Source organism: Sarcophilus harrisii, chromosome 3 (genome assembly GCF_902635505.1).
Source record: "Sarcophilus harrisii chromosome 3, mSarHar1.11, whole genome shotgun sequence".
Lineage (NCBI taxonomy): Eukaryota > Metazoa > Chordata > Mammalia > Dasyuromorphia > Dasyuridae > Sarcophilus > Sarcophilus harrisii.
This window is the reverse complement of record NC_045428.1, coordinates 568,651,095-568,675,458: the sequence shown is the minus strand read 5'-3', so window position 1 is coordinate 568,675,458 and position 24,364 is coordinate 568,651,095. Positions and strand designations below refer to the sequence as shown.

The window sequence follows — 24,364 nt, the reverse complement described above, 5'->3', positions numbered from 1 at the left end:
AGCCAGTCTGAGAGGTGTGTAGTGGTATCTCAGAGTTGTCTAAATTTGCATTTCTCTGATTAATAATGACTTGGAGCAACCTTTCATATGACTAAAAATAGTTTCAATTTCTTCGTCTGAAAATTGTCTGTTCATATCCTTTGACCATTTATCAATTGGAGAATGGTTTGATTTCTTATAAATTTGAGTCAATTCTCTATATATTTTGGAAATGAGGCAGAGCCTATAATCTATCCACTGCAGCGCCATCTAGTTGCTCCTGGGCAAAGATATTCTTGCATAAGTCCTAGGAGATATACTCCATCCCTACATAGAAGATCATCACTCTTGTGTATAAACTCAAATTCTGTTCTCAACTTCATCTACTTGGCCTGCTGCTCATTTCCTTATCCTCATTTCCCATCCAAAGTCCTAACCTTTAACATAAAGGAAAAATGAAAACATCACCTATTCCCCCAAGTTCCTTAGTTTTCTGCCTGGAAGTTTACAGATTCTAGGGAGATTTCCAGGTTTTTTTTTTTTTCCCATGGTATCATTTGATCCCATATGAATCATCAGAAGTGGGTTGGGGTGGGCGGGCTTGAGAAGGCTTGGCAAGCTGTCTTTGTCATGCTGTGGATTCATGCTCCAGGAAGAAAACGTGCTCCCCATTTGGCTATGTCACATATACATATGGTTGCCTCTTCTGATCATAGGACTTCAGAGCTGGAAGATCCCTTAAAACAGAAAATATCAGATCTAAAAGGGACCTTAGAACTGATGTCAGAACTGGAAGGAACTTTGAAGACCATCTATCTAGTCTTCATTTTTGAGATAAACTGATCTCAGGTTTCTTCATACCTGTTTATGCCTATTGGCCATTCTCATTGCTCTATGGCTCAGGAGATGTCAACTTTTCTTCATAAAACTAATCTCCAAGGGAAGTTCCATACTTATTGAGGGCATCATGTAGTGCAGCTTTGGATTTGCAGGTTTATGCTCCATTCTGCTATATTTTACCTCAATAATATTAGACAAGTCATGTTCCTCTCTGAGTCAGTTGGTAAATCAATAAACATTTATTAAGCATTTACTATGTGCTAAGCACTATGCTAAGCACTGGAGCTTAAATTTTCTCACTCTGAAAATAAATTGACTAGAATAGATCAGGAATTCTTAAACTAGGGTTGAAAACTTGTTTTTTTCTTCTTTTTTAATAATAGTTTTTTATTTTCAAAATCCATGCAAAAATAGTTTTCAACATTCACCCTTACAAAATCTGTGTTCCAAAATTTTCTCTGCCTTCCCCTCACCGCCTCCCTAGACAAAAAGTAATCCAATATAAGTTAAACATGTGCAATTCTTCTATACATAGTTCCATATTTGTCATGCCACATAAGAAAAATCAGATCAAAAAGGGAAAAAATGAGAAAGAAAAACAAGCAAGCAAACAACAACAAAAAAAGGTGAAAATACTATGTTGTGATCCACATTCAGTCACCACAGTCCCTTTTCTGGATGCAGATGGCTATCTCCATCACAAGACTATTGTAATTGAAGAGCTTGTTTAAAAGTTTTTTGGTGACTATTTTAATATAATTGGCTTCCTTTGTAATTTATATATTTTGTTTATGCATTTGAGAACATTTGTTTAAGAAGGGATCCATAGGCTTCCCTAGACTGGCAAAGGAGTCCAAGATACAAAAAAGAAGAACCTTTAAAAGAACCTTTAAGCTCTGGGCTGGAGGCATCCATGAGGTTCCCCTTAAGCTTGTAGCTATTTTTCTGGGCTCCTGGTAGGGTCCTAAAGATGCTTTCTCATAGTAACCTTCACTCCTGCTAAAGGATGCTACTGCCAACTATTGCAGTTCTGGGGATATAGATTTTTTAAAAGGCCCAAGGCCCCCATCACTCCCAAGACGACAATGTCCTCCTCTGGTCAAAGTTGAAAAGTGGGAAAAATAGATTCTGAAGTGTCCCTCCCTTTCCCCTCTCCCCTTCCTCACCACTACCAAGCAATTCCTACTTGGGAGCTTGGCAGGAGCCTTTCAACATTAAGCTGCCAGATGCCTGAATGCCTGATTCCAAATTGGCTTACTGGTTTTATACAACCTTTTTCCGTAATGACCAAGTCTCCTCAGCTAATCCAAATATGCTTCTGCTTTAATATTACTCCTCCATCCAAATATCTGTAAGGATTTCTTTTTTAAAAAATTTTAATAGCTTTTTATTTACAAGTTATATGCATGGGTAATTTTACAGCATTCACAATTACCAAACCTTTTGTTCCACTTATTCCCCTCCTTCCCCCACCCTCTCCCCTAGGTGGCAGGATGACCAATACATGTTAAATATATTAAAATATAAATTAAATACAAAATAAGTATACATGACCAAACTGTTATTTTTCTGCAAGGATTTCTAAACTGAACAAGGTCTTTTTGCACTGAGCCTTAAACTTTTGTTAGTTGATTGATTCAATAGAGATCTTGTTCACACTTACTGTATTGGTTCAGTCAAAGTTTTCTTACCTGATAAAGGATGCAGAGATAAGTAGGGTGAGGTAGTTGATTGGCTAACTTGGTTGACCTTGCCAAGTTTTGAAACAAATCAAAGCCATGAGCTCGGGAATAAATCTCTACCCCTGGTAGAGAATGACTTGGAGAGAATAGAACAAGGGAAATAAATTAGGAAGTTACTGTAATATTCCACTCTGGAGGATGATGGGTGATGGCAGTGTGAGCGGAAGGAAGGGGAGGTAGCCAAGAGATGTTGGAGAGTAAAATCAATAGAACCTGGTAACTGATTAGATGTGGGAAGAGTAAGAGGGAGTAGACTCAAGCATTATTCTGAGGCTGGGATAATGGGAGAGCAAACCTGCTACCTTGGGGGAGGTCCAGTGGATTTCCCAACCAGATTGACCCATGAAAAAGTTTTTATGTTTTAGAAGGAAAGTGGAAGGAAACGGTATGAGGTCATGAGTTGTCAGTGTCCCTTGGCAATCCAAGCATTGAAAGCCATTTCGTTCTGCCTCTTTTGCCTTCATGCCATGGATTCTAATGGAAGGAGGTAAGGACACAAAAAGCTTAAGTCCAGTTTGAGCTAAAATCCCCACAAAGCAGCATCCCTGGTTAGGGAATCCTAGAGGTTGGTTTAAATCAACGTAATCAAGAATAATTATCTTAAAAGCGGGAATGTAAGGACATTACTGAAATAATGACATTATAAGGATCATTTAAGGGAGTGGCAGTCCATATCACATTTTGGTATTAACAATTAATGCCACTATATTCTCTCAATTTTTTCCCTAATTTTTCCTCTATCTCTCTTACTTAATTTTCAAAGTGCCTTTTGAGCTCTTCCATGGCCTGAACTCAATTCTTATTTTTCTTGGAGATTTGAGGACATAGGAACTTCAACTTTGTCATCAAATTCTGAGTGTGTTTTTTGATCCTTTTTGACAACCATGATAATTTCCAATCGTCAGAAACTTTTTTGTTTGTTTTCTGCTCATTTTCTTAGGCTATTACTTAGCTTTTAACTCTTAAAGTAGGACTCTGGTTCCAAGATAGAGGGTGCATTTTCCCAACTTTAGGGATTTTGTGCAGATGTTTTCAGAAACCCTTCTAGGAATATGACCACAAGTACTCTTTTCTGCCCTGGAGCTGGTAGGTATGTCTCTTCCCTGCCTCCTGTCACCCCCCCCCCCCACTAATATAGCAGTAAGAGCTAGTGTGTTGGCTGGGGCTAGGGCTCCAATGACAGGAACTTCTCTGGGACTTCCACCCCTTTGCCACAGACCCTCTCCACTGACCTTTTGAGTCCTCTCTGGTGTCCCCCAGCTGAAGTACAGAAACCTCCAGCATTGATGCTAATTCAGAGGTCCCACCTCACTGATGCTGGGGCCTAGGTTGGTGCTGGGGTCCAGGCCAGTGCTGGGGCCAGGGCCAGTCCTGCACTGGGATTGCATGTTGGGTTCCTACTCTGGTTCCACAGACCTTTTCTGCTGATCTTCCAGCTCCTGTTTGGTATCTCTGAGCTGAGAAATCGGGAAACTATTAGTAGTTTCCTTGATTCAAGGACCTGGGCTGGGACTGGGACTTCAGATCCAGGACTTCAGACTGGACTCCCACCTTTTTTTGCTAAACTTCTAAATTGCCTTCAGTTGGAAAATGGTCTATCATATCTTTTGGGGTGTTTTGGTGCTGTAAAATTTGTTTAGAGTCATTATTTAAAAGAATTTGGAGCAGTTTGGGGAAGAGGCTGGGCAAGTTCCTGTTTTTCTCTGCCATCTTGGCTCTGCTTTTCTGTCATATTAACAATTATATTAATAATTTTCTGTCAGCCTCTACTCTTGTAACTCATGGATTCATCTAGCTTTTGTTGTTTACTTACTACTTTAAGTGAAGGATACTATGTTAAGCATCGGGGATACAAATTTTAAAAATGATACATTCCATGCCCTTTGGAAACATATATTCTCCCAGAAGGAAAAACAACATATATACATGTTACCTAATTAGGAAACAAAGAATCCAACCACGACTCCTTGGTAGGAGACGGATACTGAGAGGCAAGCAAACTAGAGGGGATTCAGATACTCTTAGAAATAAGCCGAAAACTGATGAGTATTCCAGATTATAGGGAAGGAAGGAAGAGTAAGTATATTTTCTGTGACATTTAGGTGATAAAGTAGATAGAGCATTGCTTTTGGAGTTAAGAAAACTTGAGTTCAAATCCTACCTTAAATACTTATTAGCTGTGTGACCCTAAATAAATTCTTTAACTTCTATCTGTCTCAGTTTCCTCCTTTATAAAATGAACAGGAGAAGGAAATGGCAAACCACTCCAGTATCTGGACCAAGAAGACCCCAAATGGGGTCACAAAGAGTCAGATGAGACTGAACAACAACAAGTGTATTTTTAATTATTTGGTTAAACATTTACATTTTAATCTCAACCCAGAGCATAGCAGTTATTATAGGACATGCAAGTTTGGCACCCCTGGTAGAGAATGGGTTTAGATAGAGAAAGGGAAATCAATTAGGAAGCTATTGTAATGTTCCACTCTGGAGGATGATGGGTGATGATGGTGTGAGCAAAGGGAAGGGGAGATAGCCAAGAGATGTTGGAGAATACAATCGATAGAACTTGATAACTGATTAGATGTGGGGAGAGTAAAAGGGAGTAAAGATTTAAGGATGATTCTGAAATTGGGAAACTGTAAGAAATTAGGAAGAGTCATTTTTTCAGGGAAGAATATGGGCTATGTTTAGACATAAGATCATAGGATCATAAATTTAGAACTGAAAGGGACCTTATGGTCATTGAATCCAAACTTCTCATTAAAAATGAGGAAATAAAAATATAGAGAAAGGAAGTGGTTTGCCTGTTGCCCCAGAGTTTATTTAGTATGTGAGGTAGGATTTGAATTTACAACATCCTGGCTTCAAGTCAGGTGTGCTGTCTATTATGTCATCTTTCGAGTTTGATGCTATCTCTCCATGTTGCGTTTGAGATGCTCATGGACCATATGTCTGAGCAGATATATCCAGCAGATAGCTGACAATGTGGCTTTAGATGCCAGGAGAGGTGAGCGGTTCTTTGTGTTTAATCTCTCTAACACCTAGAACGATGTTTGGTACATAATGAATGCTTAATAAATGCTTGTTGATTGATATGGATGGATATGGTGAACTTTTGTGATGCCAAAACTCACAACATTTTTGTTTGTCCTTTATGAATTGCCATGCATCAGTCTGGACAACTGGAGAGTCAATCTGGTCATCTGATGAAGGTTTCTTGAACCCAGAACAATGCTCTACGACACCCCATGAAAAGGTGAGGGCTCCTGGGAGAAGGGTTCTGCTGAGGATTGGTTGAAGCTTCATGGAAAATGCCCCCTTCTGCCCCAATGGGCATATCATAGTTGTACCACCTTTTTTTGATGTAGATAAGAGACTATGTGAGAGAAAGTAAGAAAGAAAAAAGAGCAAGAAAATGAGAGATGGAAGGAAGAAGGGAAATGGAAGGAGAGAAAGTAAGATGGAAAAAAGTGAAGGGAGGGGGAGAAAGAGAAGGAGAGGAGAGAGGAAAGAAAAGGAGGCAGGGAAAAAGGGATAAGGAGAGCAGATAGAGGAAAAAAGACAGAGACAGAAGTACAACAGTAAGTCTTAGGAATATGCATTTCATGTTGACAATAATAGAGCATTAATGGGGGTCAGTTATAATTCTGGAATATAGAAGGGCTGTGAAGGGAAAGATTTAGGATTATGACTTTCATAACCGATAACATCTTAGCCAGGGGATTGCACCCAGAGAAGAGACCAGAAAAAAGTTTTCTATACCCAAGGATTGGGGGCTGAAGGAGATGATTCAAATGCTTGGGAAGTAAAGCCAAGAAGCCAGACATATCGGCTACATTCTGGGATGATGGTGTATGATGATAATTTTCCTAATTATCCTAATGGGCCAAGCCTAAATGGTTTGTGCCCCAATCCCTCTCCTATCACTATAATAAATCATGTGAGTTGTAAAATTCCCTATGGAGGAAGAACATGGGAGGATTTCCATCCCAAATGTGGGCAAAGGAGCATGATAGTTTTTACCTCTTCCATCTCCTCCTAGGCAGTGACATTGGAAATGAGCAGCAGTGAAGTAAGGGGCCTTTGGGCAGAGGATTATGAACTTCTGAGCTAAAAGGCAATTTAAAGGCCATTTAGCCCAACAGTGCCATTTAATTGATAGGAGGGGAAAATAATAATGATAATAACTAACAAAGCACTCTATAAACATGATCTCATGTGATGCTCATAATATTATTATTGTCCCAGTTTTACAGATGAGAAAATGGAAGTAGACAGCAGTTAAATGATTTTGCCCAAGGTCATATGGACGATTTGAAATCATGTCTTTGTGACTTCAGACCAGCCTTTATATTCTTTATGGTGATCACCTAGCAAGGGAAGTGATTTGCTCAAAATCACTCTTGAATTCAAGCTCAGGTTAACAAATTCAGTGTTCTTCTTACTCCACAATTTAGTAGCTAGGTGGTACAATGGAAAGGCTCTGGGCTGAGTTCAAATTCAGCACTGGGCACTTACTAGTTGTGTGATCATAGGCAGACAAGTCAATAAAAACAAAAACAAAAGACTCTGTCTGCCTCAGTTTTCTCCACTGTAAAATGGGGATAATAATAGTACCTTCTTTCCAGAGTTGTTGGAAAGATCAGATCAGATAACAACTGTAAAGCACTAAAGGCTGTGCCTGATACACAGCAGGCATTATATAAATATTAGCTATTAGGTAACTAACACATTGGATAGAGCGCTGGGTCCGGAGTCAGGAAAACCTAAGTTCAAATACAGCCTGAGACATTTACTAACTGTGTGACTCTGGGCAAGTCACTTTACCCAGTTTGCCTTAATTTTTTCAATTGTCAAGTGAGCTAGAAAAGGCAATGGCAAACCATTCCAGTATCTTTGCCAAGAAAATTCCAAATGAGGTCATGAATAGTTGAACAAGACTGAAAAAATGGGAAAAAAAAACATCATTTGATTCCTGGGATTTTTGTCTCAAGCCCTTTCAAAAAAGACTACTCTACAGCATCTCATAGGTACCTCCCCTTCTGTTCACTCACATGACTATTACCCATCATCCTTGGGCTTGTACTCATCCAACCATAACCTTCCAATTACTCTCCCTTACTTTATTTTCTCATTAACCAGTAATGGTTAACAAGGGAGAGCTCTGATCTTCCTGACAGAAACCAGGGATTTACTGATGGGCAGAGACCTAAGAAGGATCTAATTCTAATATTGGCAAAGGTGCTGATGAAAGCTCTGACCATAGAGGGCAGCCAAACATTCTCATTCAGACCAAAAGGAAACTTGTTTAGACTGGAATGGTCTCTGTGAAAATGGCTGCTACATCTTACACAACAGATTTTGGCAAAGGTATAGGGCTTTTTGGTTTGCTTTTTCATTGTCTAAACTTTGCTGAAAATTTCTGGCCAGACTTTATTTTGGTGTTGCTTTGGAAACCTACCAGATTAATAGGTTAGAGACAAAATGGGATGCTGTGGGTGGGACACATTTAATCAGGCAGTTAAATGGCTTAATGGGTAGATGGTAGACATTAGGATCAGGAAGACCTTAAGATCAGGGTACACATTCTGATATTACAAGCTGAGTGGCTCTAGACAAGTCATTTACTTCTCTCAAAGAATTAACTTTCTCATCTGTAAATTGGAGACAATAATAATTCCTCACTCTGTCCCTTACTGCTTATATGAGATTGAACAAATCATTTCCCCAAAAAAGGAGGCTTTATTATTTTTTTAAATGTAAAATGGTGGAGCAGGACCAGATGGTCGTCAAGGTCACTTCTAGTTCTAAAATTATGATCTTGTTATCCTGTGTGTACTTCAAAGATTCCTTCTGGTTCTAAATTATTTGAGCCCAATAATCTCTATGTACTAAAGGGATGAGGCAAGGGTTGGGAACAACATCTAGGTGTCAAAGTAGATAGAGACCAGGGCTTGAAGTCAGGAAGAATCATCTTCCTAAGTTAAAATCTGGCTTCAGACACTCCCTAGCTGTGTGGTTCTGAGCAAGTCACTTCACCCTGTTTACTTCAGCTTCCTCGTCTGTCAAATGAGCTAGAGAAAGAAATGGCAAACTTTGTGGTTGTGTGATCCTAGGCAAGTCACTTAACCCTGTTTGCCTCAGTTTCCTAATCTATCAAAAGTGCTAGAGAAGGAAATGGAAAACCACTCTAGGATCTTTGTCAAGAAAACCCCAAATGGGATCACCAAGAGTCAGACATAACTGACTATCAAGGGAGGATAAAAATGAGATAATAATAGTAATAATAATAATAATATATGGTGCTCTGCAAATTTTAAAGTACTATATAAATGTCAATAATTATAATATAATTATTATTATATTCTTGTTTTCCTTTCAGTGACTAGTCAGATGCCTTATGAGGTAATAAGCATTTATTAAGCACTTACAATATGCCCTGCAGGTATTGTGCTCATCCTTTCCCCAGTTTCCTGCAGGTTTCTAACCTCACCCTTCCTCATAATGAATCAGTTACCAAGTCTTTTGCACACTACTCTACAGTATCTCATAGGTACCTCCCCTTCTATTCACTCACATGACTATCACCCATCATCCTTAGGCTTGGACTCATCCTACCATAACCTTCCAATTACTCTCCCTTACTTTGTTTTCTCAGTCTTCCAAGCCATCCTGTACCAGAGGTCCTGCATGGGTAAAACTTCCATGCTCTGAGACCAGATTAAAATGGGAATGTTTAACAAAATGAATAAAAATACAACATAGATAATGGGGGACACAAATACAAGCAAAAAGACAGTCCCTGTCCTCAAGGAAATTACATTCCAATGAGGAAGATACACATAGGAAAGCTCATAGTTTTGAAGTTGAGAAAGTCAGTGGCAGAGCCAGGAAGATAATGAAGGCTGGCCAACCTGGGTCTCTCTCCAAAATGGAGACCCCAAAAAGAACTCATCAATGAGAGAACCAGATTAGTCCAACATTACCCATGATGGTTGCTTAATATATTTTGGGCTAATAATATTAATAGCTAGTATTTATATAGCACTTACATTATGCTAAGCACTTTACAATTATTGCATTTGATCTTTGTAACAACCTTAAAAGGTGTTATTATCATTTCCATTTACAATTGAGAAAACTGAGGCAAACAAAGGTTAAGCAACTTGCTTAAGTGCCTGAGGCCAGATTTGTACTCATGTTTTTCAGCTCTGGGTCCTATTGCTGTCATTGCACCCATAGTTTAAATCTTGAAAGCAAATAGCAAACTAAATCTTCGCTGATCCTTTTAACTTTCTGAAAATCTCTTTAGGGTCAATTCATGCAACTGAGTCAGTCCCACGTGGCCAAAATACCCCATCTGGATACCCAGCTCATCGACCTCTCACACCTGGATCAGTCCCACCAGATCAGTATGTCATCCTTGGATCAGACTCAGCTGGTCACCATTGCCAATGAACTCAGCACCCAAGATGACATCATTCAGCACCTGGGAGAGGAAGTCAATCGCCTCTCGAGCTTCGAGATAGAATCCAAACACAAAGACGCCATGATCGCCAATCTCCAGAATGAAGTGGCTACCATGACTCAGAGGCTGATGAAAGTACAGGCAGCACGCAACCGAAATGACAAGGAGATGGGTCAGAAGCTAGAGCGCCTGGATCAGGACATTGATGACAAAAAGTCTGAGATTGAATCCTTGAAAGAGCAGGTATTTTATTTAGAGGAGTAGGTATTAACTTGTTTGTTTTTAAGTCCAGATGTATAGAAATGTCTCCATAGTGAAAGCAAAACAGAGTATTAAGGCCAGATAACTTAAATCCATCAAAACTCATAATTATTAGGTGGTTTAGATAAAAACTTCCCCTCCCCCCCACGCCGTGAGTGTTTGTCTCATCCCTTTCCTTTGACGCATAAATGCAGAGCTGAAAAAACATTGAGAAGATACCATCTAGATCAGCAAGGGGATGACTAGATCCTACTAAGAAACCCTGTAGATACAGAGTGGTTCAGAAAGCCACATAGCTAAATGATCTAAGCTCATATCATATTTGTATTTATTTTATCCATTAGTTCCCAATTACATTTTAATCTGGTTTTCCAAATGTCGCAGGTCACATGGCCATCAGCTACATGTTTGACTTTGTTCTTGTCTAGTCATTTTTCGGTCATGTTTGACTCTTGGTGACCACACTTGGGGTTTTCTTGACAAAGATACTGGAGTAGCTTGTCATTTTTTCTCCAGTTCATTTTACAGATGAGGAAACTGAGGCAAAATGAGTAAAATGACTTGCCCAGGTTCACACAGCTAGTAAGAGTCTGAGGTTATTTTTGAACTCAGGTCTCCCTGACTCCAGGGTTAGTGCTCGCTCTACTATGGCACCACCTAGCGGCATGTTTGTCATCTCTGCTCTAGTTCTATCTCTTCTTGATACCCAGCCTTCATCACTGAATGGGTGTTGCCTCAGTCAGACTAAGACCTGTCCAAGATTCTAGCTGAAAAAATCTGCATCCAAGGCCATCTCCAGTCATCTTGATCTATATCTAACCACTGGACCTAGGTAGCTCTGAAGGGGAAAATGAAGCAGGTAATCTTGCACAACCCTCCCTCACTTAAATCCAATTCACTCGTATGTCATGGTTTTACCTCCCTGATGTCATGGTCCTCTTCCAGAACAAAACAAGCAACAACAATAAGTTCTATTTATTCATTTTACAGAGGAGTAAAGTAAATCATTGAGGGATTAAATTATTTTCTTGTGGTCACACAATTTGGGAGTAGCACAACTAACATTCAACCCCAGATTTTGAAACTCTAAATCCAATGTTTGTTCAGTGACACTAAAATCTGGTTTTGCATCTCAGTCTTGCTACTTATTAGCTGTGTGATCTTGGGTGAATTTTCTCTCTCTAAGCATCAAATTTTTTATCACTAAAATGAGGGTGAAAATATTTGCATTACTGATTTGACAAGATTGTTCAATTTAATCATCATTTATTAAGCACCTACTATATACTACAAGACAGAGGCAGCTGGGTGCCATAGTATATAGAGGGTCGGTCCTGGAATTGGGAAGATCCATCATCCTGAGTTCAAATCTGGCCTCAGAAACTTCCTAGCTCTGTGACCCTGGGCAAGTCACATCACCCTGTTTACATCAGTTTCCTTATCTGTAAAATGAGCTGGAGGAGAAAGTGGAAAACCACTGCAGTACCCTTGACAAGAAAACCACAAAGTGGTCCACAAAAAGTTGGACACAACTGAACAACAATAATATAACATAGTCCTGACATTACTTTTATATGTTTTACATGTTCAGAATGAGCAGAGTGTGGTTAAGAGAGCTAAGGAAAAACAAAAAGGGGTTTTTAGATGTTGCAGTTTTTAGCTACATCAGAAGAAAAAGGAGGAACATAAAAAAGATCGGTCTGCCACTTGAGTTGGATAAAATGATGACAGTTGACAACCAGTTGAGGTTAGATTTGCTCAGTTCCAATTTTCATTTTCCCTGGAAATGACAGAACAAAAATGGTCAATAGGGAGTTGATTGCCAAGCTAAGTAAGGAGAACAAGGAGCTCCTGACCGCCCTTGATGAATTTAGGTCATCTTTTTGAAATAAATTACATCCTTGGGTTCTAATAAAACTTAAAGTTTTGATTGCTGAGTCATTGAAAGTAATCTCCAAGAGACCGTGGAAAATAGGAGAAATATTGCAAGATTAGAGAAAGTTGCATGCTGCCTTTCTTCAGGAAGAAAGAGAACAGGTTTACACTGGTAAAACAGTCAGCTTAACTTTGATTCCTATGGAAACTCTAGAACAAATCATTAAAGGACTAGTTAAGGAACATATTAACTAGGAATACATAATTACAAACGGCCTTCAACAATGAATGATCATGGCAGACTAACTTCATTTCCGTTTATGGCAGGATTTACTAAAGTGGTTAACCAAGTGAAGACTATAGATATAGATTTATTCAATTTTCAGCAAAATTTAATAAAGTATTTCATATTATCATTGTGGGAAATTTGGAGAGATAAAGCATGGAGAGATAATGCAATCAGATAGATTTGGAGCTGGTCAAATGCTTAAACTCAAAGAATGGTTATTGGATGCAATATCGACTGGGCAAGAGATCTCCAGTGGAATGTCCCAGGGATCTGTGGTTGGCCCCATGCTAACATTTTTATTCCTGATTTGGATAAAGTCATAGATGGCATGCTCATCCAATTTGCAGATGGCGCCAAAAGATGAGATAATGAACACACTGTATGACAGAGTCAGGAGCCAAAAAGATCTTGATTGTTAAGGCACTGACTGGGTTGAATCTAATTAAAAGAAATTCAGTAGGGATTAATATAACTTTTTTATTTGAATTTTTAAAATTAACATCACAAGTACAGGATGGGGAAGATAAAAAAAAGTTAATGTGGTCTTGGGTTTCATTGAGAAATAGAGCTTCCAGGAATAAGGACTGAACATAACTGTGTGACCATGGGCAAGTCACTTCACCCTGTTTGCCTCAGTTTCCTCATCTGTCAATTGAGCTGGAAAAGGAAATGGCAAAATACTCCAGTAAAGTATTTTACTTAGCACAAGAAAACCCCAAATAGGATGATTCAGAGTCATACATGACTAAAACAACGGAACAACAATAAGATCCATCAGTACTATGAACTATTCTAATCAGGGAATTGTGTTCAGTTCTGAAAGCCACAGATTTAGAAGGACATTACTAAGGTAGACTAGTAGTTTTTAAACTTTTGGTCTTACACTTTTAAACATTGAGAACTCCAAAGAGCTTTTATTTTTTATTTTATTTTTTAAGGTCTGTCTGTTGACATTTACTATAAAACAATATTATTATGAAAATAATTCATGGAAGCACTGAAAAGATCTTCAGGGTCCCCATGGGTCCTCAGATCACACTCTAGAAACACTGAGCTAGAGAACATGTAGAGGACTTCAGTTAGGATGGTGAAAGCCCTCAAATCATGCCATGTAAAAGTGTTAAAGGATCTAGGGGTTCTTAGCCCCTAAAGACTTGGGGGAGTCATCATAATTTTCTTCAAGGATTTGAAGAGTTGATATGGGGAGGAATATTTTACTTCTTCTATTTGGCACCAGAAGGAGAAATCAGAAGCAGTGGGCAGAAACTGAAGAGTCTAGTTTAGCATTGACAGTAGGGGGAAAAAAGTTCCTAAATTCAACATTGTCCAAAAGTGGAATGGATTGCCTAGAAAGTGGTGGGTTCTCCCTCACTGGAGGTTTTCATACAGGGAATGGATTTCATTCTTCAGCTAAGTTACAACAGAGATTCCTTTCTGTAGATTGGAGGAGATGGCTTCAGTGGTTCCATCTAACTCTCAAATTCGATGGTTCTGTGATTTGGGGATCCCCTTCTTGTTAGTACAGTCTCCTTAGAGCAGGGGTCCTCAAACTATGGCCGCAGGCCAGATGCACCAGCTGAGGACGATTATCCCCCTCACCCAGGGCTATGAAGTTTCTTTATTTAAAGGCCCACAAAACAAAGTTTTTGTTTTTACTATAGTCCGGCCCTCCAACAGTCTGAGGGACAGTGAACTGGCCCCCTCTTTAAAAAGTTTGAGGACCCCTGCCTTAGGGTATCATATGTGAGACACTTAATATAATGCATGGACATTTCCAGGTTTAGATCACTCTGCCATGTCAGCAGCCTAATTCCGTTCATGGTTAAAGTCTATATAAGATGGCCACATGTCCCTATATTACTCATCCAGCAAGAGTTAAAAAGCTGTTATCCACAAGATGGTGCTCTCTATGACCCTCCTCAGCTATTCTCTTATGAGAACAGTCCAAGGTTCTACAATTTTTCGACTGGTCACCAGAGGACACCCAGATATAAATATCCAGCTTTAGTTGACTAAGATAGAGAGATTGCTCGAGGATGGAATGTAATATTACTTAAAATGGAATCTACAGCTCTAAAGTCTGGGCTTTCCTTGCTTTGGTCACGATCCTTTTCCCTTGTAGGACTAAGTCCACAAAATACCATGAGCATGTGGCATATTAAACATAATAAAAATGGAAAGGAGTTAAAGAATCCTGCATGAAATCATCCACCTCTTTGTTATTGTTCAGTCATTTCAGTCGTGCCCGATTCTTTGTAGTTTTGGGTTTTTTCTAGGTAAAGAAACTGGAATTATTTGTCATATCCATTGAACAGCTCATTTGATAGATGAGGAAACTGAGCAGCATTCACAGCAGGGCAGGTACTGAATATTCAAGAGCAGCTGGGTGGTGCAGTGGATAGAATGTGGTCCTGGAATCAGGAGGAGTTGAGTTCAAATATGGCTTCAGATGCTTACTAGCTGTGTAACCCTACAGAAGTCAATATCCTGTTTGCCTCAGTTTCCCCATGTGCCAAATAGGCTAGAGAAAAAAATTGCAATCACTCCAGTATCTTTGCCAAGAAAACCGCTAGTGGGGTCACAAAGAGTCAGACATAACTGAACAATGAGTCTCTGATTCCACATTGAGTTCGATCCAATATACATGCTAGTTATTAAGTGCAAGGCACATAACGAATATTCAGTAAATATTTTTTGAGTTGGCTTTGAACTGTGTCCCTTCATTTCCTCCCCAGAGTTCTGAGTCTCAGCCAGGAACAACTCTGGCCCTCAATGGCAAGAGCAGTAGGCAAAGGATTCTCTCCATTTCAAGCTGCTAGATTATACATCTGGCCACTGGACCCAGATGGCAAGGATTTTGACCTTGCCCAGCCTCCCTCACTCAAATCCAATTCATTTGCCTGTCATGGCAGCCCCTTCCTGATGCCATGGTGCTCTTTGAGAAGAAAGGACAACTAGATAATAGATGTAGCAACTAAATGACGCCATAGAACACAAAGTGCTGGGCCTGGAGTCAGGAAATCTCATCTTCCTGAGTTCCAGTTCAGCCTCAGATATTTCCTAACCATGTGGCCCTAAACAAGACATTTCGTCTTGTTTGCCTCAGTTTCCTCATTTGTCAAATGAGCTGGAGAAGGAAATGGCAAACCCCTCTAGCATCTCTGCCAGGAAAACCTCAGTTGATATCATAGAGTCAGACTTGACTGAAAGAGCTAAATAATAACTAAAGGTTATATATTGAATTCTGAAGATCGCTGCTAATGGGATTTCTTAAGAGAAGTTTCCTTAGTGTGGAGTCCTTGAGGCTGATCTAGAACTAACTAGTTTAGGACTTGGTACAAGAGGGTGAAACAGCATCCAGGATAAGTACTGCTCAAAGGTTTCAAATCAGCTATGGGCAAGGGCAAGGCTTTGGCTCGGGCCAAGGGGCGAAGATGCTCTGGACATAACCTATGGTAGAGAGACAGAGGCCATAACACTCACCATGCCCCTGCTGGGGAAGCCAGAGCAAGGATAGAGAAGGAATTCAGTTTTCACACTGACTAAATTTTAGCATCCTGTTCTTCCAACCTCCCCACCCTAGTTATAACTATGCCTTGAATCTAAAAGAGACTCTCCTTCTTAAAATTTAGATATTTATTTGCATCAGTTTAGATTAAAATTTAGATCAAATTATTTTGATGTAAATAATTTTGATGTAGATTAGATATAAATTTGTTTTGTTTTATTTTTCTTTTTAAAATTGCCATTTTTAAATACATCCATTGGTAGGAGATATTTTTACCTTTGAGTGTGACATTGCACATCTGCCTAAGTGAGGGGAAGGGAGGGACAGGATTGTGCCTATGCCTGTGCCTCTGTCCTCTGGTTCTCAAAATTTCTCCTTTCCACTGCATAATTTAAAGGGTTGTGCACATCCTGCGTCCTAGAAATGTACAAGCCCAGTCTATTACCCATTACCTTTCCTAACATCACAGCTGTTTGGTTTAAAAGAAAAGAAAAGAAAAGGGCTTGAGAGGGAGATGACACAGGACCAGCTTCTATAATCAGATGCAGCAGATTTTGCCAGATCATCCCCACCCCTCATCCTCCCCTTCCTCCTTTCCTCCCCTTCCCCATCCTCCACCACTGCCCTCAGCAAATCAAAGGGGAAAGAGAAGTTTCTATTGTTTGTGTCTATTAGAATCTCTTCTAAAGTGAACACAACATCTCCCAGTGATTAAAAGTCAGACTGGAGAGTGTCCTTAGCCTTTATTGAAAGGACACTCACTAGTGCCACCTCCAAGAAAGGAGACGAGAAGACCCTGATTCATGGAATTCAAATTTTGCTTCTTAGATTTTTGCTGCCTCTGTGACCTAGGACAAGTCAGCCTCTGTCAGCCTCAGTTTTGTCATCTGTAAAATGAGTATAATAATAGCACCACCTTGCTGGTATTGTTGTAAGGAGTAAGTGGGTCAATATTTGCAAAATGCAAGTCTTCACATGTAAAGAAACATTAGCTTTTAATTACCTCTGCCTCAGTTTCTTCATCTGTAAAACAGAGATAATACTAGCACCTCCCTCCTGAGTTTATTGTAAGGATCAAATGAGTCAATATTTGCAAATTGCAAGCCTTAATGTGTAAAGCACACTAGCTATTGATCACCTTGTCTCAGTTTCCTCATCTGTAAAATAGGGATAATAATAGCATCTCTCTCCTGTTGCAAGGATCAAATGAATTGATATTACCCCGTGCCATTTAGGGCTGTAGAGATGAAAACAAGACTTCTTAGAACTAGTATCCACAGTTGGTTTATAATCTAAGGCTATTTATATGGTCGCATACCATTGCCATCTCATATGGCACTGGCTTGGTGTCTGGAGCAAGACAGTCTACTGAACAGAAGCTCATTCTTCCTGAAATAAAAAAACATGTGTCACATGGACTTGAATTTTAGACTTAATGTTCTCTAGATGAGGTCCTGTGAAAGTGTTTACAGAATGATGTTTTGTTCCAGATCCTCCAGTGATAAACGTGTTTTCATTTGTTTGTTCATCTTAAGCAAGTCAGTCTCCTGGATCTTAATTTCCTCATCTTAAAAAAAAAAAAAAAAAAAAAGATTAGATTAGGGGTTCTTAACTTTTTTTTTTTGTTGTTGTTGTTCTGGATCCCTTTGGTAGGGTTTAGTGAAGCTTTTGGACTCTTTCTCAGAATCATGGTTTTTTTTAATATATATATATATATATATATATATATATATATATATAGAGAGAGAGAGAGAGAGAGAGAGAGAGAGAGAGAGAGAAAATAAAATCCACAGGATTACAAAGGAAGTCAAATATATTGAAATATAATTATTAAAAATTTCTTTTTAAAACCAAGGTCACTGATATCAACTTGGACTAGAAGAGCTCTGAGGTTCCTTTCAGTTCTAAATCTATGGTCCTATGATTTCTCTATTTAACCTCTGAGAGAAACATGAAATCAATTTTGATCATTTTCCTGGCTTGGGTTGTCAGCCCTTGTGGGTGAGTGAGCAAAGGGCTATTTGCAAGCGTGGTTCTGGGGAAAGTGAATTTATATTACCTGTCACCTAATCTTGAACTTGTGTTTGACTCAGACAATGTCAGTATTATTCCAGAGACTAACAGCTGGACTTTTGTTGAAAGATCAATGGTACTATGGGGATAGATTCCAGAGTAAAACAGCCGCAGTGACAGCTGTGCCTGCATCCCTCTGAGGACATAAAGAAATGACTCACATGGCAATTAAATATAGAATGAGAAGGTTCTCTATAGGAAAAAGAGGGGGAAAATAGAGAATCATAGACTCTCAAAGTTAAAGGAACAGAGGTCCTTGAATACAGCTCGATTCAATGGTATATTTAAGAAATAGATATTGTAGTGTTGGATATACTCAATGGGTAGTCACTGTAGTGTTAGGTGTATCCAACGGGTAGTCATTGTAGTGTTGGATTTATCTAACAGGTAGTTGTTATAGTATTACATGTACCTAATAGATAGTCATTGTAGTGCTGGGTATATCTTACAGGTAGTTATTATAGTATTAGGCGTACCCAACAGGTAGTCATTGTAGTGTTGGGTGTATCCTACAGGTAGTTATTATAATATTAGGTGTATCCTACAGGTAGTTATTATATATTAGGTGTACCAACAGGTAGTCATTGTATGTGGTTACACAGTAGTTATTATAGTATTAGGTGTATCCTACAGGTAGTTATTATAGTATTAGGTGTACCCAACAGGTAGTCATTGTAGTGCTGGGTATATCTTACAGGTAGTTATTATAGTATTAGGTGTACCCAACAGGTAGTCATTGTAGTGTTGGGTGTATCCTACAGGTAGTTATTATAATATTAGGTGTAACCAACAGGTAGTCATTGTAATGTTAGGTGTACCCAACAGTTAGTTATTATAGTATTAGGTGTACCCAACAGGTAATCATTGTAGTGTTGGGTGTATCCTACAAGTAGTTATTATAGTATTAGGTATACCCAACAGGTAGTCATTGTAGTGCTGGGTATATCCTACAGGTAGTTATTATAGTATTAGGTGTACCCAACAGGTAGTCATTGTAGTGTTGGGTATATCCAGGAGGTAGTCATTGTAGTGCTAGGTATACTCAATAGTAGTCAGCCTCTGATTGAGGACCTCCAGTGAGTAGGGAATCCACTTGCTCCTGAAACATCCATTCCACTTTTGTGATAGCTTGAAATTATTTGGAAGTTCTTCCTTTCGAGATGAAATTGACTATTTGGCATCTTCCAACCCTTTCCTGGTTCTGCCCCCAAGACCAAAGAGGACCAATATAATTCCTCTTCTACATGACAGCCCTTCAAACATTTGAAGACAAGTATCATGTGACCCCTCCTCTCCACATGAACTATACCCATTTCCTTCAACTAACGCTCATGGCACAATCTTTCACCATCCCAGTTGCCCAGTTCTCTAGCTTATCAACACCCTTTCAAACATATGATTCTCAGAATTCCAATAATATTCCAGATGTAGCTTGACCAGGGCAGAATATAGCACCCTATAAATTCCCTCATTCTGGATGTTACAATGCTATTCATGAGCCCTAGGATGTCACTAACTGAGAGGCAGCAATAGAGACTTGACCTTGGAATCAGAAAGACCTGGAGAAAAATGCTCAGACAATGCTCCAAGACTTAAGTTGCAAATATAGACAGTTCTTTCTTCATATAAATTTGCATTATGCAAATTTGACCTTACATAAGGAATTCTAAAAGAAATCTGTTTTCCCCCAAAACACCTATGTTAACATCCCTGTACAATACTGTGCTCTCTGTACTCCTGTCTGTCTGCTCAGGGCTTTATAGCCTCTCATCCTTCACCAAAATAAAATTTCATATATATGTCCACACACATATACATGTTTATATATGCAGATATTTGTATGCACATATGTGTATGTATACATATATGTATATATGTTATATATGTATGTATATATAATGTGTATGAATAAGTTTTCCACATGAAAGCAGAAGATGAGCTGAGAGAGTATCAGTACCTGGGCTAACAGATGGGGACTTGACTTGAGACTCAGAAGCTGAGAAGAGCCCCTTTGCCCTGCTCCACCCACTCCCCAACATCTCCAGTCCCAGTGTCTTGCTTCTGTGGGTCTGTGTGTGGTACTGTGTCTTTCCCCATCTCTGCAGGTCCTCTCCATGTCCTATCTCCACTTCTCCTCTCCTCTCACTCCATGCTCTTCCTCTCAGTTCTGACCAGGCCCACCCATGGCAGGCCCACTCCTGCTCTCTCCTTGAAGACATCCAATGCCCTGTGCTGATCTAGGACAAATTCAAATTATATAAAAATCACTTTATGTAAAAATCTACAGAATGATCCACTTATGTAAAGGCAGAACTGTTTATAGTTATTAATCTACATTTGTAGAAGGATTTTCGAGTTTCCTACATCAATGAAGTCTCAGGTGTAGATAAAAAGAAATTAACTTATTTTAAAAGCACATTATTAACTCATTTAATAATAATTTATATACAATAGTGTCTTGAAGTTTGCCAAGTATTTTAAAATATTATTTCCTTTTATCTTCACCATGACTCTGAGAAATAATGGCTACTATTAGAATAATAACATCATATAAAATATCGTATAAACTCTTTTACAGATAAGGAAACTGAGGCAGACAGAAGTGAGGTGACTTGCTCAGAGTCACGCAGCTAATAAATATCTGAGACAGAAATTAAACTCAGTTCTCTCCAACTCTAGGTCTGGCTTCCTAGCCACCGTACCATCTAGATGTCATATCTGTTGATATATTATCTGAAATAGAAGATGCAAAGTTTCTGAGTAAAATGATTTATTTGCGAGACTAGAAAGTGCCAACAAATCAAGTCTACCAACTCCTCAGTAGTCAGAGACAAGTGACAGATTTACAGAGCTCATTATTATAATAGAAAAAGAGAAGTTACAAGTCTCAGAAATCTTGAGAAATTTATTATAAACATATTCAATTGGACAAGGCAGGTCACTTGCCTTGTGGTTAGGCTAGGTACCTTCGGAAACAAATTGCGTGTATTATGGTTTTTGTTGTTCAGTCACTTCAATCTTGTTCCACTCTTTATGACCCATTTGGGGTTTTCCTGGCAAAAATCCTGATGTGATATTCCATTTCCTTTTCTAGTGAATCAATCCATTTTGTCAGGCAATCAGAGGTTAAGTGATTTGCCCGGAATCACAGAGGCAGGAAGTGTCCGAGTCGGTATTTTGATATACCACTGCCAACATTTGGAGTGTGGGAGTACTGGGGGGCATGTAGCAAGTGTGACAACTTTTAAATCTAGTATTTTCTAACAGATTAGAACTTCTGTCTATCATCCTGCCTGTCAGAGTGAGATTGCCTTAGAAATCTTGTTCTGGAGCCAGACATTTGTGGTTAGGAATGCTGCTTTTATGGTACGTGTGGATTAACTAATATTATTTCTACAGCTGTTGGAAAGAGGAACTTACTTTAGGGAACTAAAGAAAAGAGGAACTTGTCTACTTAAACAAAGAAAAAAAACTTAGTTTTTAGGAAAAAATCATTTAAAAACTAATTTAAAACTACTTTAAAATGTGTATATTTTAAATTATTCACTAATAAGTAATAATTAATAATAAAACCTTATTCATCTATTAATTTCTTCATATCAAAGTGTAGGCTCATATTTAGCTTCCAGTCCATTTATCCCCCCAGCTCTCATTCTCAAGAACTATTGTTTAACATGCTATTTGTCCTCTGTTCTCAAAAACAACCATGACATTAGGGAGGTGATACTGCCAGGCCTGGAGTTAGGAAGGTTTGTCTTCTTGAATTCAAATCCAAGCTCAGATACTTACTAGCTCTGTAACCTGGCTAATCGTTTTACCCTGTTTGCCTCGGTTTCCTCATTTGTAAAAATGAGTTGGAGAAGGAAATGGCAAACTTCCCCAGTGTCTCTGTCAAGAAAACCTTACATGGGATCTCAAAGAATTGGGCACAACTGAAAATGACCAAATAACAATAAATTTCCACATTTTTGAGAAATAATCTATTAGGAGAGACGTTGACAAGCTAAGGTCCAACCAGATGAAAGAAATCATGATATTGCATATATATATATATATATGCATACCTAAAATGGTAAGCCATTTGATATATATATATATATATATATATATATATATACCATTTGATATATATATATATATATATATATATATATATATATATCAAATGGCTTACCATTTTAGGAAGAGGAGAGAAAGAAGGGAAGGAGAAAATTAGAAACTTTAAATTTTGTAAAAATGAATGCATATATTATGCATATATATTACATATAATTGAAAAAACTAAATCTTTTTTTAATTATGATATGAGAAGAATCCAAAACTTGTTATAAAAAGATATTGTTATAAATAACATGATTAGCCTAAATAAGAGGAGACTTGGGGAAAGATTTTCAATATTTCCAAGCACTCAAAGAGCTATTACATGGAAAGAGGATTAGATTTGTACTGGTTGGTTTTGAGGAAGAAAAGCTAGGAGCATGGAGGAAAGTTTTGGGGACCCAGATTTTGGCTGAAATTCCCAATATTCGGGACATTCCAAAAATCGAATGGAGTGAATTCCTCATCACTGGAAGTATTCAAGCAAAGACTGGATGAATCATCAGGGATGGTCCAGAGGACATTTATCCAGGGCTTACAGAGCTGGACTAGATGTACTTTACAATCTTTTCCAACTCTGTGATTCTCAATACATTTATAATAGCATGACTTATGACAACCTTGCCTGTTTCTACTCCCCACTGGCTGGATCTAAGAAACTCAACCTCTTCTCCCCAACTGGAGAATAATTACCCCAAGCTGTGGTAAGTCTGGGAGCAGGACAGGCAGGGATGAGGTCAACAGCCCAAGTTCTGACTTTGTGTTGACTCCCACAGATCGCCGGCCTCCAAAAAGGATACAGTGGTATATTGTATCAGACCCTCACTGAGAGAAACGTGGAGATTGCAAATCTGAAAGCCGAAGGGGAGAATTTAAAGAAAGAAAAAGCATTGCATGCAGGTAAATTTAGTCTGAGGACAAGGAGGTGGGAGAAGAACAGTAGAAGAGACCAGGCTGTCTCAACCCATTGGCATGTCTCACCACTGTGGTCATGGATGGAGAAGGGGCAGAATTGTAACAAGGGTGAGGCAATGAGAGCTTTTCCCCAGAGCTGAAAAATTTTAGGAGGACTGACTGTATTTTTACTCTAAAAGGTAGAAACAACTGTGTTTAGAATCTAGTTAGTAAGAGTAATTAGTTAAAATAGCAAACTGTTAAATGATAATTTCTTTCTTGCACCACCTAAGCCAGGTTGGGCTGCTTCCCAATTTAGCCCAGTTTTGCTCTTTTATATAACAAGTGTCCTGTCCAGAATGTGTACAGTCCAATGTCCTGCAGTCTCATTTTCTTCCATCATGAGCCCAACCTGGAAATCCCAGAGTAATACATACGTAGCTCACTGAGCCTCACAATGGCCCTGCTGGGTAAATAAGACAGACATTTTAAGCATGAAGTGGTCAAGTAACTTGGCCATGTCTGAAAGGCTAATGTAGAGATGTGATTCCAACCCATTTCTTCCAGCAAAGTAATTTGCCTGAGGTCTCATTAAGTTAGTCAGTGCTAGAGCCCAGATCTGACTCCTAACTGGGTCTCCTACAAAGTAAGCAAGGCTGCCTCTATATCAAGCTTTCAGAGCTCACAGATTTCTCCCTTCTCCTTTGGGGCTGGCCCTTCTCTACTGCAGAGCAGCTCAGGTGAGCATTGACCTAGTAGAAGAAACCTCAAGTATATGTGGAATATAATACTAAGTGCCCCGGCTGGTTTCCAGGATGTTCTCACTGGACATCTAACAACTGGCTCTCAAAAGCCAGTATGAGCAGTACCAGGATGCCTCTGATAAAGGCTGTGAGTGGAGAGAAGGAGACAGATGGGAGAGCTGATAAAGAATCAGCACCATTTGGTCACTTGCATGTAACCTGATGCTTTTGATCATGGTTCTTTCTTAAGTGTTCCCCAGAGCCTGGTGCAGTGACCCGTACTTAGGCAGCTGCTTAAGAAATTGCTGTGGGGTCAGCTGTTGATTTCTCCCTAACCCAAGCCCCCTTGATCCTTTTGTGGCTAGGTTCCAGCTCACCCTTTGACTCTGGGTCAGGAATACCCCTCTTTCAAACTCTCTGATTCAGTAATACCTTCCTTGCCCTTGCCCTTTTTTATACCAAACAAAAGAGATTCTTTGTTTAGCCTCTTCTCTGTTGCCTACTGACAACCATCTGTTCAGCTTCCCTCAGCTGTCCTTGTGGTTTCTACTGTCTCATTATCCAAACTGCCTCTGCAGAGCCAAGGTAAAA

The 24,364-nt window shown here is 39.1% G+C and overlaps 1 protein-coding gene across 1 annotated transcript in view; it reads left to right on the top strand.

Annotated features, from left to right (window-relative positions):
- The window catches only part of FHAD1 (forkhead associated phosphopeptide binding domain 1), a 172,121-nt gene that overhangs the window by 26,903 nt on the left and 120,854 nt on the right, over positions 1-24,364 (top strand). The window contains exons 4-6 of the mRNA XM_031962819.1: positions 5,738-5,820; positions 9,877-10,275; positions 22,913-23,036. Coding sequence (XP_031818679.1) covers positions 5,738-5,820; positions 9,877-10,275; positions 22,913-23,036 — 606 coding nt within the window. The remainder of the gene's footprint in view (positions 1-5,737; positions 5,821-9,876; positions 10,276-22,912; positions 23,037-24,364) is intronic.